Source organism: Dunckerocampus dactyliophorus, chromosome 10 (genome assembly GCF_027744805.1).
Source record: "Dunckerocampus dactyliophorus isolate RoL2022-P2 chromosome 10, RoL_Ddac_1.1, whole genome shotgun sequence".
NCBI lineage: Eukaryota > Metazoa > Chordata > Actinopteri > Syngnathiformes > Syngnathidae > Dunckerocampus > Dunckerocampus dactyliophorus.
In genome coordinates, this window is record NC_072828.1 from 21,075,737 (window position 1) to 21,093,429 (window position 17,693).

Genomic DNA, 17,693 nt, shown 5'->3' on the forward strand with positions numbered 1-17,693 from the left:
TATTTGACTATTTTTGTCATATTGTTTTATTGCCAGATCACGCTGCCAGGGGCTGTCAGAGACCTGTGTTTATGTTTTTTATGTGTCAAAAATCTTCTGACTTTTTTTTTTGGTAGTTTTTCAGAAGACGAGCTGCAATGAGAGAAAAATAAGTTGTTTACATGCGTGTCTTACAGGGTGAGAGATGTGCTCTAACTTGTACCAGAAACTTTTTTAAAAAACTGCTCTCTTCCTCGACTCTCAGGCAAGCCCCCTTTCCATGCTTAAAAGACAACCTCACTAACCGTCATCAAAATGCATTTGCATCCACACATCCAACAAATTCAACTGAATGCTAAATTTCACGTGAAGAAATTTTATACAAAGCAGCCTGTAAATGCGATATTATTGCGCAATGAATGGGTGAGAGTTAATGAGTCTACCCAAGGAAAAACCACAAGTTCGGATTCTATAACGATGCATTTCATATTTTGCGGAGCTTTTTGTGCTGAAAGGTGCATAAAAAGAAATGTACTTCCCTCTGCCTTTTCTTTTCTGAACAGCATTTCAATGACCTACAAAACAGTGGCTGGATGAGCTTCAACAAAGTTTCTAACGTCTATGCTTACCACCATTTTAATAATTTGCCTTACATGTTCTTTAAATCTAGAGTCCCTTCTATTCCACACAATTTGGATGTGCATGACTATTATCTATCACAACTGTCACCATGAAAACCACAACAAACATAAAAGCTCCCTTAAGCATCACTTATTGTGTTGTATAACAGAGGAGCAGGGAGGATGTTGGCGTACCAAACGATGGCCTGCTCCATTTCAGCATTCCTGCTGGTATAAAGAGCAAATAAGGTAGTTTCTAGAATGGTGTGGTTGGAAAACATCTGTTATAAAGTTGAAATGAAGTTCCATGAAGGCACAACACGTCAGTTCACTACCGTCAGCAAACTTCTTACCACTTAAGTAATCTGAGATCTATGATATAAACGACTGTGGAATGAAATTGATTTTAACATGGACACGATTCCTTGTGTCTTCTTGGAAGACCTGGGTTCCAATCTCCACCGTGTGGCGTTTGCATGTTCTCCCCATGCGTGCGTGCGTGCGTGCGTGGGTTTTCTCCCACATTCTAGAAACATGCATGTTAGGTTAATTTGCGACTCTAAATTCATAGGTATCAATGTGAGTGTGCATAGTTGTTTGTCTATATGTGCCCTGCGATTGGCTGGCAACCAGTACAGGGTGTACCCCTATCCCAGTTAGCTGGGATAGGCTCCAGCATACCCGTGACCTTAGTGGAGGATAAGCGGCATAGAAAATGGATGGATGGATGTTTACAGATGGCTCAAGATTACAATTTTACAAAAAAACAAAAAAATATAAGCTAGCATATGTTACCAGTAGTTTAAATGAACAGGTTGTGCCAAAAATGTCTATTTTCACAATTACGAATTAAACTTTAAACAAATTGGCGTCAATTGTTGTTCGTCTTGAATAAGATGATTGGTCACTCATGGCTGGCTGGTGTTCACGTAGATTTGCATAGAGCGTCTACACACACAAAAGCAGTTTCAGATCGTCGATCAACAATTTACAGTCATACTGTGATTACGTTACGTTGGGTGTAGCTTACATACTCAAGGGAGGGCTATAGCACGTTCGGAAGTTGGCAACCTCTAGACAGCTTAAGAAGTTGTTGAATACAGTCTCTTTAAGAATACAGGCTAGTTTTAAGGTGAGTTTTGTCTTGAAAGGTGAAAAAGCAAAGATCATTGGCAGAAAACAAAGCTTCTCAGACATAAATGGATTCAGATTTTCTTCTATGTTCAATATGCTGTGCAGGTTTTCCTGAAGGCAACATACCTAGTAGCCTTGAACAGGGTCACACTCAGAAGGTCAGTAGCTAAACAAAGCATTAAAAAAAAACATGTCATGTAACATGGATTTACTGGTGACATTTGAAATGTGTTGACGCTGTCTCCACAGACCCTAAAACTCAACAGTATATGGTTTGTAATTCTCCATTTCCCACAGAGGTTATGTTTTTGTATGTTTTTTTCTCAAAAAAGACTTGTTTCAGGGATTCTCATTACACTTTGTAAAAGAATGTGGTACGGTTCAAAGTTCTGGTATAAGCAGGAAATGAATATCTACAAAGATATACGATTTGTTGCTGATCTGAATTAGGATTGTTTGAAAATGGTGGATGTCTGTAATCTACAAGTGCAATTGTAGTTTATGTTTAATCATAATCATGAAAAGTAGAATTACAATTTAAGACACTACCAATGCACGAGCTGCTCCACAAGCCTATAGGAAGAGAGGGTGCCTCTGCATGGAGTTGTTGTCAACATGCCAGCGTGCCATCTTCTTTGAGGGGTCTTTCATAACTGGGAAAAGAAACATGTGCTGACACGAAGAGCATTCCAGACCACAGCTCCAGATTTACAGCCTTAACAGCGTCTCCTACCACCGCCACACTCCTTCCCGAGCCAAACACCTTTCCAAAGCAATAACAAGCCACTAGTTTGGCTTTATGACAAACAGTTTACGTCATTTTTGCTGCTATTGGTTAAAAGGTATGTCAGAGAAGTGCAGAGGCCAGAAGTAGAAATCTAAAATCTGAATCTACCAATCTGTTCAGAATGACATTTGAGCACAAACTTTTAAAACATATTTCCAGAATTAAAGCCATAGTGCATTTTTGGCAACTAAAAGACTCCACACAGAGATCCAAATTCAAAGCTGTAGCACTTCAAAACGTTATAATGACGTGCTGTTGCCTTTCTGGACAAAACAAACTATTTGAAGAAATGTTACAATTTAAAAAGTAAAGTTCAAATATTTTGTCTTTATTAAGCAACAGACCACTGACCTACCTAGACAATGAAGAGCCAAACGGTTAAACATTTTCATGCCAAATATGCACACCTTGCTTCCCGGTGACACAGTGCTGGGTAGATGATGCGGTGAGGCCTTCTAAATAGTAACAAATGGCTACAGCCCTTTCACAATAACACAAGGTTGCATATGTGTGTGTGGGAGGAAGATGCAAGAAGAGATGGCGTACAGATGAGAACTGGTGTTACGGTTTGGCTACAGAGCTGAAAACAGAAAAAGCTTATTTCCTGGCTGTACTGTTATAAACCCGTCAGTTAACCTTACTCCAAGTATATTCCCAATCTACATCTTGTATGTGAATCATGTTCTCCTTACGAACACTTGATCCACTTTCCCATGGGCTTTCCCTTTAGCTTTTCTTCACAGAGGCTCTTCTTTTGATAAGAGCAAAACCTACACTCACTACTTCTACTGTCCACACAGACAGCACTTTGTCATGTATACAGAGATTCGGGCGCCCCTTCCAAAGGAATCTTTTGCTCTGTTCCATGCATTCCTGTTGATGCTCATTCATATGGTAATGAGGATCCTCTGCGTAGATTTTTTTCTTTTTACATCAGCACGGGGCTGAGATCGTCCAGGGTCACATCACATGCCAACACTCGCATCCCGCTGAGGTGTCTTGGCAGCCCAGTCAATGTGTGTACAACTTCCTCCTGAGTGCATTGGCTTGATAACCAAAATGTTCCTATTATGTAGAAGGCGCTCACCTTACATTTTTACTGATAATATGTCACATCAAATTACCTTAGTAGCAGCTAGGATCGGCCCTATCATGTGACTCTTTCTGCTCCTAAACCGTGTTGGAATTATTCCCGTTCCCTGAGGCTTCTCCTCCATCAAGCAGCCTGTCTCTTCAGCTGCCTTCCTTGATAAATATGTCCACATACAAACACTTCAGACAGACATATTATTGAGCCTCCAGCATTAGTCGCGTGTGCTTGTGAGAAAAAAAAATGGTCTAGTATGGGTTTGGCCTGTCACACCAAACCAAATTCTGACATGACTAGGCAATAGGTTTATATTACACTTGCATTCTCACAGCATTATTATTTAGAATCCTCGGAGCAAGCAAGCACTGTCCATTCATGGGAACATAGTGACACAGCGCAAACAAGTTAAACAGCAGGAACGGCATCCCAAATATTCTATCCAATGTCTTTTAAATGCAAGTTACCATGGAGCTGCCCCGAGCTAATGACTGGGGAGGATGGCAACATGACAGCCCAACCCCCTTATCCTCAAACACAACCAGAGTTAGTGCACTGGCTCCTGTGCTGATTTGGATTCCCCTGGACACAGCTGTTGAAAAACTCAGTGGGGAATCGATACGAGTCAGACTTTGGCAAAAAATCCAAAGAGGTTCTGTCTTTAGTTTTAGATGGAATGACAGAAGTGAAGCTGGAAGTACGCTGGGATAACGTTGAACACAGAAGCCTTCCTCTGAGAAGCCACAGATCACACTCTATTTCTAGCAGCACAGCACTGTGACAGTCAACAACAGCCTGCACACATGGCAGCGCAACTATTTGCTCTGGAAAACACTGCTGCAGTAGCTCACATGCTCAGCACCAAACACATATGCTCAAACAAAGCAAAAACATGATCAGTATCAGGTGATAGTTTATAGTCTTATTCATGACATTGTGTAAAATGTCAATGCAACACTCTCAAAAAGGCTCTGAACTCGCTGATTTATTCAGTGTGGATGCTGGATAAAATGCAGCTAGATTAAGGATTACCTAGCGATAGATGCGTAAAAATCAAATGCTGGCATTGACAGTGGACTTTTCACAGTCCCTTCAGACATACAGGTGGCGCAGAAAAACGTAAAAGGCGCATCAATACATTATTAGGATCGGGCGTTCAGGTTTATAAAAACATATAACTACATCTTTGTTATTGAATGAGTTTATGTACAAGATAATCATCAAAAGTACTTCTTTGTTCATATAACGCACACAGAACAATGAACCACTTTGTGCTGCGTCTCCATTCTTCTGCGCTACACTCTCTCTGTTCACAAGATGAAGCATTCAAGCGCACTGTGTAACTCTCCGCATTGGGCGCTAGTGTCGTCATTCTGTTTAAAAAAAATTTTCACTTACACCCTAAAACAAACGTAGCCCACTTTGGGAACCTAGGTTCTATGTCATACCGTACATGGCTTTGGACAAAAAACACTAATTTTCAAAAATAATCGAGAGGGATATGACGGAAGTGATTAGGAAAATAAGGAACATTTAGACTACAATCGATTCAGCCCGTATTGGTCAGACACCTGTAGAAGAACATCAAATGACATATAATACAAAGTTTGAAAAACTAAATTAACATTGTGGCTTCATTTTGCCATCTGGTTACAACTGAGAGCTACTTTGCTTCACCGCTACATCCCTGTGTACATTTCTTTTTAGTGCGCAACGTCTGAACAAAGAGATGTTCAAAGACATGTCAACATTCTGTTAGTGCAGCTGGTTTCATGATCCAGATGTTTTCACTGTAATGCATTTAAACATAATCAAATGTCATCCACACACAAATCCTACCACCAACACCAGAAAAACTGAATGAGTTAGTTGTTAGACTATACTGTGAGTGATCCCATCTACAAATTGATGTGCTATTAATTTAGTGTTAAAATGCGTCTAAATTAGTGTGAAGAAGAGAACCCGCCACCGGTTAGAGGATCTTAAAAGAAAGCAAAGAGGTCTGAGGTGTCTCGTCCCTTTGCTTTGCATCCAAAAGAGAAGTGCCACCAGACGGACTTTACTATGAGTGGAGGATGATGACAGTAATCATAGACAGTTCGTTGATTTAGAAGATCCACAGGAGTTGAGGCCACTCTGTGCACCCTTCCTACCTGGATGCCATGGTATCTTGCTTGCAGGGGACTTGACAGATTTTACCACTCTGCTGGATGTTTGGATCCCTGGCTTACACAACGCCCCCTGGGTCACCTGCAGAGAGGGTCGCTCTTGATTTTGGCTCCCCCCGCGGACCAAGGATGAGCCCTCTATGCGTTGCTTCATTTCTGATGACAACAGGCGGCCTTTGTGCATCCACTCTTGCATCTTATTGACCGTAACACCATGTCCCTTGTTGACTGAGTTGGCCCCCTGTACTCGGACCCCTGTCGACTGCCGCTTGTCGTCGTGATCTGGACTTGCTGGTGCCTCTGTGTTGCTGTCAGAAGAACCAGTGAGGCTATTGACTGAACCACTGCTTTCAGCAAGGTGCTCACTTTGGTCTTCCTCACCAGCAGTTTCTTGAAAACGTTCCTCACTGCCGATAGCATTGTAGACCATCTGAGGGTTTGAAGAGTCACCCGCTGTTTTAACTTCGGCATCTTCACTCTTTTTAACTGATTTTAGCTCTGGAATAACTTCATCGTCACAAATGACTGGACTGGTTCTAAGAGGATTTGTGCGCAGCAGAGGTCCACCTGGATACCTGATGGCTCCGTCGCTAGCAGAGCGCACTAAAGTGGGGTTTGGCTTAGCAACAGACAGGTTCATCATGCTCTTACTTTTCAGTGTGCTTTTGAGGTCTGACTCAAGGTTGCCACTTAGGCACAGTAGGAGGGAGTCAGTGTCAGACACCTGCTGAGGGCTGGGGTCACCCCCAGAGGACCATGAGTCGCTGTCCATGATTTTGCCAGACAACCTTGAGCACAAGCTATCCCTAGAGTGGCTACTAGAGGAGGAGGTGGTTTGATGCTCAGTTAAATTTCCGCTAACCTGCTGGACATCCAGACTGATATCATTCATAGCATTAATCAGGAGGTAATAAGCCTCTTTCAGCTGGTTCTTAAGCCTGTCTGTTTCCTGGGCACTGGGACTCTCATCAGCCTGTCCTTCATCCTGACCTATGTGGGGCAGCTGCACAACATTACTATCACCCTCACTTTTTGCTCTGACAGCTTCATAAAAAGGTAGAATTTCATTATCATAATAATCATCATCCTCACTGTCTAACGGACACCTGAGTGGTCCTTTTGTGGCGCACATGGATGCCATGTTAATATCACATATTTCTAGCTCAGTAGGGAAGAAGGCAGGGCTCTGCAGAGGGCATCTGAAGTCACCGGAGTATGTGGGGTCAAAACTCTCAATTGTTCTGAAAAGGTTTTCTTCTGTGTTACCACAGATCACTGATGTGTCCAAGCTTTGCTGGTTGTCAAAAGTCTTGTTTGTGTTGTGTATATTTACAGTAACTACAGTCCTTGACACACGTTGGGAATGTCCTCTAACAATGGGCTCCCTGTCTGCTGTAGTACAAAACCCAGTTCGTTCAAAGGAATAAATATGGCTTGAATTGTCCCCGAACCCGATTGAATCCCCAACGCTGCACTGCCACGGAACCGAGACGACGTGTTTCTTCTGGGTTTCTCCAAACGACACACCTCCTGAACCTGAAATGGTGATTCTGACATCAGAAGCAGGCTCCCAGTGACTCGTATCAGCTTCCCTAATCATATACCCCCCAAACTGCACCTCTCTTTGAAGTGAGCCCCCCAGGAGCGGCCCATTAACCCGAACCCTGCCCCCGCTGCCGGGCTCCGGACGACATGAGCCGGCTAACTCCAAGTCACAACCTTCGGTTTGTACCACTGGCCCGTCAACACAATTCTCATACGTACTCATTCTTTCTGCCATGTAATCCAGCCCTGATAGCGACACTAGCGGGCAACCCTCGGTGAAGTCTCGCTCCATTTCCAAAACTTTTTCTTTACCTTCTCGGCCCACATTCGCCGCCACAGCAGCAGCAGTGGAGTCCAATCCAGCGCCGAGCGTCTCTCCTTTCTTGGATTTCTTCCCTCGGAGTTTCGCTAGTAAAGTCCTCCGTAGAGGATCAGCCATTCCTTTCCCTTGTCCCTCGGTTCCTTTCAGCACGCTGGCTCCAGAGGGAATGAGGCGGGTAGGTTGTCCTTGTTCGCCGCGGTCACAACTCGCCGGGCGGACGGCCTCGTCTCCATTCTCCGCTGTCACCTCCGCACTGGCGACACACTCTCTGCAGCCTGCATTTACTCCCCCTCGCCTCTCTTCCTCTCCCCACCACCTTCCTCTTTTTTTCTCTCTCTCTCTCTTTCTGCCTGCATGCACACGCACACCCTCCCTCCCTCTATTGCGCCTCACATCACCTTTCTGCTTGTTCGCAGCGCAGATAAAATATTCACAACTTTGCCAAACGTCCAACTGAGCTCCAGATAAATCATCTCAGCACTGAGATAGAGAGAAAACTGAGAAAAATGGTTTATGAGGACCTCACCATTAACTGCAATATGTTGAGGCAAAGTCTTCCTCTCTTTAGAACCCTATGCAGTACTGCTATTAGTATATAACTACCCCTTTCAGTATATCCCTGCTATTTCATTGCTTACCGTACCTGAATAATGAACGCAGATAGAGCATAGAAAATCTATTTAGTACCTTCTAAATATGCTTTTATTATTAGAGCTCTCGAGACATGAAATAACACCCCTATAGCCAACTTTGCATTCATATTATCTAATTTAGTTGACAAAGTATGAGTAAATAGGCCATTTAAGACATAAATATAACTCATTCTCATGTGTGTTGAGTAGTGGGCGGACAGGAAGTGATCTCAACAGTTCAGTGGTGAGATAATTCAAACTTGCAATAAAATCCTCTTGTTCCAGAGATGAAGTCTGCCATTTATTTGTCTCACCGGACATTATTGACACCTAGTGACCAGTGTAGAATACTACATATCATCTACAGCGTCTTCGAATGAATCTTATCAATGCCTTATATTCGTATTTTAGCTTTTGGAAGAATCATCACACCAAAACACAATCTAGCCCCCCATCCCCTGGATTTGTAAATATGGACCCATGTAAGACTATGCACCTCAGTGGCTTGCTGCAGTACAGGAATATGAGTCTTACTTTGACAAACGCTTAAAAATACTATATAATATGGAATCAGAGTCACGGTCAGGCGTTTTGCCTGGGCTCCCTCTAAAGCGGCTAACAGTGGTATGCGACGACACTGCTGCTCCAAAGGCCACTGGGTCCTCCCGACTAGCAGTGTGGGATGATGCAGGTGTTCTTTTTTATTTATTTGATAGAGTATAAGTGATGTTTTTTTTAATTTTATGCTTTATTATCGCATATTTATAACTTATTACTGATTTAGGGTGAATGACATGGGTAATCCCCCAAAAAACAGGAGAGAAATGCGTGAATGAGCAGGTTTTTCCACAAATTAAAAAAAAAAAGATTTTTTGATAACAAATCCGCAAATCGGTATATCCACTGGATGTGTTTTACTGCGCGTGTCGGGAGTGGGAACTACAGCTCCTGTAGCACAAGCTTCTTTACTGAAATTCAGCACATATTTGTCTGTGAAATGTGAATTAAAGTCAGTTGTCCACTTTCACGAGTGGGTGTTAAGGCATTTTAGCAAACAGAAGGGAAAACAACTCTCATCTCAGGGGAAAATGTGCTAGAATGCTGTAGAATGTACAAAAAAATCATCTACATTCACATTACACAAAAGAGCAGGGTTTGAGGAATGTGTTTTTTATAGGTTCATCTTCATTATGGCACAAATGAAGATGTTTTCTCCCCTCCTCTTAAAAACCCACGCGGCATGCACAGCCTGCCACATGATGGACTGTTGGCGGTTATTGGACTGACACTTTTATCTGAAGTGTACCTTGAGTAATCCCCTCTTCTTTGACCTTCTGGCTAACCCAGACCAAGCTGGCAAGCAAGAGGGGTGAGGAACCATAGAAAAGGAATGAAACATTCGTCACTTGAACCTTAATCCATTTGTTTGCTGTTGCCTTTACTTGGAATGTGCAGAAGGATGAGCTGCTGAAAAGAGCTGCTAGTGTACGAGTGCACACACACACACTTGCTATTCGCAACTTGTTAAAGCACTCTTTTGCTTCAAATTGCTAATGGACACATGAATGAGAGCATTTACCACCAAAGCTATGCTTCCCATACTTAGCCCCCAACTCCCTCCCCCCAAACTACCACCACTACCCTCAGTAAAACATGATAAGCATCTGTTGTTACACTGCAAGAGCCGCAGAGCCCCGACGCCTCGGCTTGCCTCCCCGACTGACTGACTGACTAGACCCTGTCTGGGCAGTTATTTTCAGGTCAAAACCTGCAGGCAGCATTATTGTGTTTTTGCAAAGGAGGGACCTTGAGGGGGAGAGAGGAGGAGTGAGGAAAGAGACCATACATGTATGAGGACGGGCACAAGCCTTTGAGTTAGGACACATTCCCTGCAGGGTGCAAACTCTGATTTGGTGATAAATAATGTCCAACAGTGCAATTTTCATGCTGGAAATGTCTTGCATGCCAGGAATAGTTGTCTTATTCAAAGATATCTGTGACATTACACGTGCAGAAAGAACATACAGTATGCTGCACAAGGGGGGAACAAAAATATCCACTAGTCGAGTGCTGCTCTGCATGCTGGACTGAAAAAAAGAGAAAGTCTTTTCTGTCCCCTACCAAACCACCACCACCCCCTACTAACAGTCACTTGCAGCCTTTGTGAAGGCAGTGGCAGAACATCTGCTTAGCTGCCCCCCATTCAGATGGCCTGTTCGGAGAAAAAGAAAACTGGATGTATGAGAAAGCAGAAGGAAATGAAAAGTGGACAGACTCTATATTTGTGTGTGTGTGTGTGTGTGTGTGCACCTGACTGTGTGTAGTAGCTTTGCAGCTGTTGGGTCTCCCCTCCTGATGGTTGCCCATTGTTCCCACTCTCTGTGTCTCTGGCTTGTCCCCTCTGTCCCGGCTGCTTTATGGGCCTTCCTCTTTTCTAAGTGTGCACCACAACTAAATTTATGTGCTGGACACAAGCCTTTCTCAGGGGATAAATTAGGCTGGATGATGGCTGTCAGTGATGCCTTGTCAAGAGGCCTGCAGCTTTATGTCCCAGAGAATCGCATTATTGCTGCAGGCATTCACTCATATTTTACAACAATAAAACCTTCAAGTCACATCAAATATGTGTCACTGAAAATTACTCATGATATATATTACACTGTACATTGAAGTTGTGGAAATGTTGGTTAGGTTTTGAACAAAAGATCCTAGAATACTCAACTTTTTTTTCTTTGAGGAAAATAAATTAAACTACAATGCCTTGCCTTGAACCCACCATTTGAGAGAGATTCGTATAAGCCCTACAGGGGATTGTACCTAGGGTCACCCCTGGCAAAATTAGGGCCCAAAGCAGAATTTTATTTTATTTTTCTCTCCTGCCTCAGGCTGATTTGGTGCTCTAAGCCCCACGCAGCGCTGAACATCCTTTGCGCATTTTCCCCCTTGCGCAAAATGGGGCCCCCCATGGATTGTGGGTCCTTATGCACAGCGTTTGTAGGGAGGGACAGCTCTGCACCAAAAATACTGTATGTGCAAAAGGCAAAACAATAATTTGAAAGGGAAAGGAGGGTGACTTCCTGTTGAGTTTAAGGTAAACATATGATTTCTTTTTTAAGTTGCAACAAAATTGGAAGTCATACATAAAATTCTGTGTCTAGAAACAACTTAAATTTTCTTGTAGTTTTTAAGCTCATCCATAAGTCTTACAACTTGATCTGATCAAATTTGACAGAGGTATTTAAGTGTCTGAACATTTTAAAATTTTCCATGTTAAATTTACATTGCTTGCAAACGTGCTTTATGGAGCAGATCTAAACGATGAAACTCGGTTTGACAGTACAGCTTCTGACCCTGCATACAATATGTAAAATGTTATTAAAAACATACAGCTAAATTATGTTACACGTGGAGTGTGTTATTGTGATTGTGGAGGCTTGTGGACATTTCAGATTTGAAAAGATGAAAATAGATGCCTGTAACATAAACTTGTTCACGTGTCAGTTATCATTCGTGTTTGACATAAGACATATGAAGTTAGGATTGGTACGAGGGATGGGTATCATTTCCATTTTATCCTGTGCTTATCCGGTGCCACATTCGTACTTTTGAAATGGTGCTCGAACCATTACTTTTAAACAGGAAAACTGGTTTTCTCCGGGTACTCCAGCTTCCTCCCACACTCCAAAAACTTGCATGTTAGCTTAATTGATGTCTCTAAATTATCTATAGGTATGAATATGAGTGTGACAGGTTAATTGTCCATATGCGCCCTGCGACTGACTGGCGATCAGATGTTACTCAAGGCACCACTGTACTGCCTTATAATTTTCTAAAGTTATTTAAAAATTGTTAAAGGGTACATGTTGAATACAGCAAGTGAACAAATGTATTAGCAATTGATGTGAGACGGAGCAGTGGTAGGATGAAGTAAGCTTTGAATCTTCCTACTCCTTTTTGTACATGTGGAATTATGAATTGTAATAAGTGATGCATTCCATAACATGCAAGTATGTACTGTTATGTGGAATACATTCCACATATACATGTTAAAATAAAGTGAAACCATTACCATCAACATTACTAGCAAACTGCAATCAAAACAAAAGCACCCAAAGACCTGTGAGACCTGAAGTGGTTGACCTCAGAATGATTTCATGGTCAAAAAGCTGTCTAGCCAGGTCAAGAAGACTCTGGAGATGGTACACCCTTCAATTAAGAGAGTACAGTACAGGACTTCATGAACTACTGAGAACACACCATAAAGGTCAGATTAGATTTAAAACCACAACCAAGACTAACTTCTACTACTGTAGTGGTAAGCGGATGAAAAAAGATATTGATTAACTAAAGGTTTGAGGAATGGGCATGGATGCTCTATTTTTAGGCCTGTAATTGCAGTGCTGGTATGCAGGTTTTCAACAGGAATTGCAATGATGTAATGCGTTTGTTTATATGCTCCATGTATTTGTGTATTCTGACATCAGCATACCAAGCTACTGAATTATGAAAAACCTAAGAGTCGCAAACGGAATCTTCTCCCTACAGTCGGACTTGGAAGTCTGACCACAACATTGATTGCAATGTTTGTCGGATATGTGGAAAAACGTTACCTCAACTTCCATTTTGGAAACATTCTGCTCCCGTCAAGATTTCTGTGCCACACCATTACAGTAAATTACATTACGCTTCTGTCTGAGCATTTCATTTCATGTCCAATGTGAGACCAGAGCTGTGGTTTAAAATATGCAGCGTGATCGGAGTTTTGTAGTCTTTTTTTCCCCCCAAAAAAAGATTTTAAGACTGTCTCTTCATGGTCATCATGAGTGATCTTGCTGTGTGAGAGGTATAGTAAAAAAAGATGACAGATGAAGGTAATTAATACAAATAATTAACGAGAGCAAATACAAAACATATTTCAACAATGAACTTAATATTTTTGTTGTTGTCATTGAGAGGGACCAAAAAAATACACATTTTAGTACGATGCAGTGCAATTGTACAGTACTTTACTGCAGATGGCCCAATAATAAAGGTAAAGTAATACCTCCCTGTCAGTGTCAGTCAAATCTTAAGACATTTTCAAATTGCTTTTATTTTCAGCACACATTAGATTTCTTTAGGAGCATAGGGTCATTGGCAGTGGAGTGGTGCACACAGCTGACTTCCTTGCTGGTGATGTTGTGGCCAGTGAATGTAAACAAATTTTGAGATGCCATATCGTGTGTGTCTATATACTTCCATATTCTAGAATACTTACTACCTCCTCTGTCTGCATAAAAGCAGTGTTCGGAACACACTGTGGTACTGTACCCTCGTGAACATAAGTTGAACAGCATTGTACTGGAGAAAGTTATTTGTTGCTACAAAAATGGCAAGAAAAAGGGAATTAACAATGGAAGAGAGACAGACCATCTTAACACTTAAAAACGTAGGTTTTTCCTCCAGAGAAATTGTTGGAGTGTTCTAAAACTTTTGACCGGTAGTGTGTAATTGTGTGTTTTCAATACAGATCATCCAAATCCTCAAAATAGCCCAGAAATGGTTGGGAGAGAACTTATGTATATAAAAAATGATAACTGGTTTGTTAATGATTCTCTTCTATCATTAAGGTTAACCAAGGTGTACACAATTCTATGTAAAAATTGGATGTGTAGGAATGTTTTTCCTGTAATTCCAATAAACAGCTGAGATGCTTCCCAGCTATAAGTTGTCTGTGCGATGAGTACTTCAACGGTAATGGCTGTGACCTTTCTGGTCATTTCAGTCTGAATATGGTTGATACAATCAGTCTGCGGGTACACATTACAGACAAGGCCAGGCACATACCTGGATGCTGGAATCTTATCAGAAGCATTTTTACTGCTATTTCATGTCTACCCATGATGACAGATAGGCTCAAAGAATTCCTGTGATCACCAAACTGTTCCTTCTTTTTTTTCTTTGCTTGAAAATTCATTAGAATTGCTTCAGTGCTCCCATCCATCCATCCATCTTCTGTGCCGCTTGTCTTCACTCGGGTCGAGGGGGTACGCTGGAGCCTATCCCTGCTGACTTTGGGCGAAAGGCAAGGTACACCCTGGACTGGTCGCCAGCCAACCGCAGGCTTCAGTGCTCCCATAATATTCAAAGAAGGAATTTGCAACCAAGTGGGCAGACTTGGATTCAGTACAGACTATTACACTAATACCTTATTTAAGAGGCGGTGTGAACATTAAAAGAAAAAATATCAACCAATGAGACGACAGTTTAGGCCTGTAAAATAAATCTGGTTTAATGACAATCAGCCATTCATTGAGAACTTTAAAATTAAGATGACAAAATCCAGTTTTCTTTTGCATTATACCTAAAGCAAGGTCAATAATTTGAATTACTTCCACACATATGTGTGAACAGACAGTATTGCTGATCTAAAATATCCAAGATGAGACAAACCATGGTCGTCATTACCTTTTTTTTTTTTTTTAAAGAGAAAACACTGCATGAAATACAAGACAACGCCAAGGCAGTGGATTGTTGAGTAGCATAAAGGCGCCATCTGGTGCCAAAAAGCAGAGTGCACCAGTCAAGAGCTGGGATGTTACTATAACACAACATAATTGACAGAAACAGAGTACAACACACGACAAATAAAAACTACTGACAAACTACAGCTCCACACGGTATAGTACGGATCCAAACAGACCAGAATTATGTTAGTTTTGAATTTGTTCATAAAAAGCAAATGTGAAGACCAACAAAAACCCTCACAAACACGGTGTCCAATTTCTACTAAGGACTGCGACCCACCTCAGTAGGTTGTGCTAATGCTCTTTCCTGATGTAAAATGTTCACATATGACAGTGATTCAATTTTGTAGCCACTTTGGATTTCACTCAATCTTCTGTCTCAGGATCCTTTTCTCCTCTTCTACGAAATTCTTGTCAGAAGTGGCTTGTCCCAAGTCCCTCTTCCTCTTCTCCTTCTGTTGAAAGGTCTCCACTCGACGTTTCTTGACTGACACAGGAGACGCTTTGGACTCCTCATCTAATCAACAGATTAGAAGGTTTGAGCGGACTAGAAATTATTTTAAATCATGTTAACAGGCAATATAAATGTACATGCAGCTGTCAAGATAAAATAAACGTTCGGAGTTACCAAAATAAAAGTGCAAAACATAGAGTACACTAATCCCTCGCCACTTTGCACTTCAAATTTCATGGCTTCACTATCACTGTCACTATCACACAAAAATATACTAATTGATAAATCATGCTGTTTCGTGGTTGAATACAGGCTATTACTAGTCAAAACATGCATATTTAAGCACATTTTTACCTTTTTTTGTCTAAATGAAGCATTTTCAAGCATAAAAAGAGCTAAATGAAGTAAAATTCAAATGTAAAGCCCCGGTCACACCACCTGAACTTTGCTGTAGCGTTCCTGAAAAAAATTAATCACCGCTCGTAACCGCGCACAAAATGGGAAAAAAATAGAAAACACAGGCGCTGTCTTAGTGGTGCACCGCTGAAGCCGGCGTTGCTTTAATGGTAGCGAACGTTGGTTTAGCGGTGACGCGAGCGTTGATAGAGCGGCGTTCTGCGCATGCGGGCTGGTGGCATCCTCATGAAGTGCTGGAAGGCTCGTGTATCTTCATTCCTCAGCTCCACCATCAGCTCTGTCTCTCCTTCTTCTCTCTCTTCTCCTTCTGTCAACAGCTTGTTGCAATCTGAGGAGGTTCTGATTCTGCTGCTGGACTAGTGCACCAACTAGTGCTTTTTTTTATTTGCAGTACTGTATTGATATCCGCACACAATCTATTGCTATTGACATAGACACAAATGAAATGTCAAATTTTGTGCCAATATTTATTTTTTACAGCATTGATATTTACTTTTATGCACGTAGTTGGCAGTTTCAGTTTGTGCTTTTTAAATCATATTTTTGACCTTCTGTATTTTGTGCAAGTCATGTGCTCTGAAATGCACTTTGCCCATGTAATTGTGTATATTTTTCCAAGACATACAAGTGTTTTTGTAAGCTATTTTTTTTCACTTTTTGACCAGTTCAGAGGTTGATGAGGAGGAATGTTACTTTGTTTCACAGTATATAAGTTTACTTATACCCCTACTGTGCACTTTTAAATAGTATGATGGAATGCAGTGGATACACTTGAATTACCCAGTTTAGACATGTTCTTCATATGCATATTTAAGCTGCACTTACCTGAGTCAATAGGTTGCTCCTCGGGAGGGAGGAACTGGGCTTTGCCTGTGTAAGCCTTTGGTGCATCTTCACCATTGTCCTCATACACATTGGACCACTTTATAGCCATGTCCATGCCTGGAGGAGGCCCCTTCTTCTTCTCAGGCTCTGCTGCATAACTTTGGGGAGGCGGCACTGCATTTGTGACCCATGGCTTAAACTCCTTAGGAGCCTGAAAACAGCAGCAGCAGAAGGCAGAATGAAACCAGGAGGCCCTGGAGGAACGTATTTAGCTGGCAAATTAATGTATGCTTTAAAATAAATACAAATCATCCCTGAAAGCACAAAAACAAAAAATAATGAACTTGTACTGGATCCAAATGACATTTAGCCCATGTTTTTGTTAGCTGAGGTTTCAAGAAGATATGCGTAACAACTCAGTCCGTCGTCATAACTGTCACCTAGCGTCACTGTTACACGTTTGTCTAACAATGAAAGGGCGGGATTAATTACTGTTGTTACCTCTTCGGGAGCCTTTACTGTCAGGCTATCCCAGTCGATCTCCTTATTCAGAGGATTGTAGAGAAAAGTTGGTTTAGACACCGACTTGAACAACTCCTCTGGCTTTGGTAGAAGACTTCCACCAGCAGCTGGTTTGCTCCCTTGCTGGAAAGAGTTGGATTCGCTTCCATCGGCGTCTGCCTCCGCCTTCTCTCTCGGCTCTTCCCGGCCGTCCTTAGCCTCTTCGTCTGAATCGCTGCTGTCGCTCAAATCGTCGTAGCTCGAAAAGAAACCTAAAGAGCCAGTCTTCTTATCGTCAGTCATCATGTAGAGTTACGTATTTTGGTGTCCAAGTGAACCGTTTAAACGCAACTCCACACAATTGTGGTTGACGTACAACAAATATGCATTTAGTCAGTTACATTTCTACAGCTTGACTCCATTTTGAATGAGCCTCCAATGCGGCCGTAAAGTAGCATGTGTCGTAAAGAAGTCGCAAAGATGACACCGTGAAACAAAACCAGGGTTGAAACGCAATCACAACTGCTCTTTCAAAGTAAAGGAATCTGGAATCATTCATCCATTCATGTTTTGATGGATTATCAATATGTTGATATATTGCAAGCCATGCATTTTTCTGTTCAATAGAAAAAAATACTTTATAATTATCAGATATCGATTGACGACTGCGTGTTGCTGGCATTTGTGCATGTAAAACGTGTTGATCTTAGCAGCAC

At 41.8% G+C, this 17,693-nt stretch overlaps 2 protein-coding genes across 2 annotated transcripts in view; both read right to left on the reverse strand.

Annotated features, from left to right (window-relative positions):
• Positions 1 to 7,945, reverse strand: part of syde2 (synapse defective 1, Rho GTPase, homolog 2 (C. elegans)) — a 45,697-nt gene extending 37,752 nt beyond the window's left edge. The window contains exons 1-2 of the mRNA XM_054789489.1: positions 7,633 to 7,945; positions 5,761 to 7,311 (exon numbers count right to left, since the gene is read on the reverse strand). Of these exons, the coding sequence (XP_054645464.1) occupies positions 5,761 to 7,311; positions 7,633 to 7,759 (1,678 nt within the window). The 5' untranslated portion in view covers positions 7,760 to 7,945. The remainder of the gene's footprint in view (positions 1 to 5,760; positions 7,312 to 7,632) is intronic.
• A 6,584-nt stretch (positions 7,946 to 14,529) lies between these two features.
• Positions 14,530 to 17,430, reverse strand: c10h1orf52 (chromosome 10 C1orf52 homolog). Its single transcript, XM_054790050.1, has 3 exons — positions 16,978 to 17,430; positions 16,477 to 16,687; positions 14,530 to 15,297 (listed from the first exon to the last, which is right to left on the reverse strand). The coding sequence occupies exons 1-3, from the start codon at positions 17,281 to 17,283 to the stop codon at positions 15,143 to 15,145; spliced, it is 672 nt and encodes a 223-aa protein (XP_054646025.1). The 5' UTR covers positions 17,284 to 17,430; the 3' UTR covers positions 14,530 to 15,142.
• Between the last annotated feature and the right edge of the window lie 263 nt (positions 17,431 to 17,693).

What these genes read in the sequence shown, in the direction of transcription:
- c10h1orf52 (XM_054790050.1), bottom strand. Translation starts at nt 17,283, where the DNA reads ATGATGACTGACGATAAGAAGACTGGCTCTTTAGGTTTCTTTTCGAGC. An exon ending in CAGTAAAGGCTCCCGAAGAG is followed by an intron (nt 16,688 to 16,977) that starts GTAACAACAGTA and finishes TGCTGTTTTCAG; the next exon opens with GCTCCTAAGGAGTTTAAGCC. An exon ending in GGAGCAACCTATTGACTCAG is followed by an intron (nt 15,298 to 16,476) that starts GTAAGTGCAGCT and finishes TCTGTTGATTAG; the next exon opens with ATGAGGAGTCCAAAGCGTCT.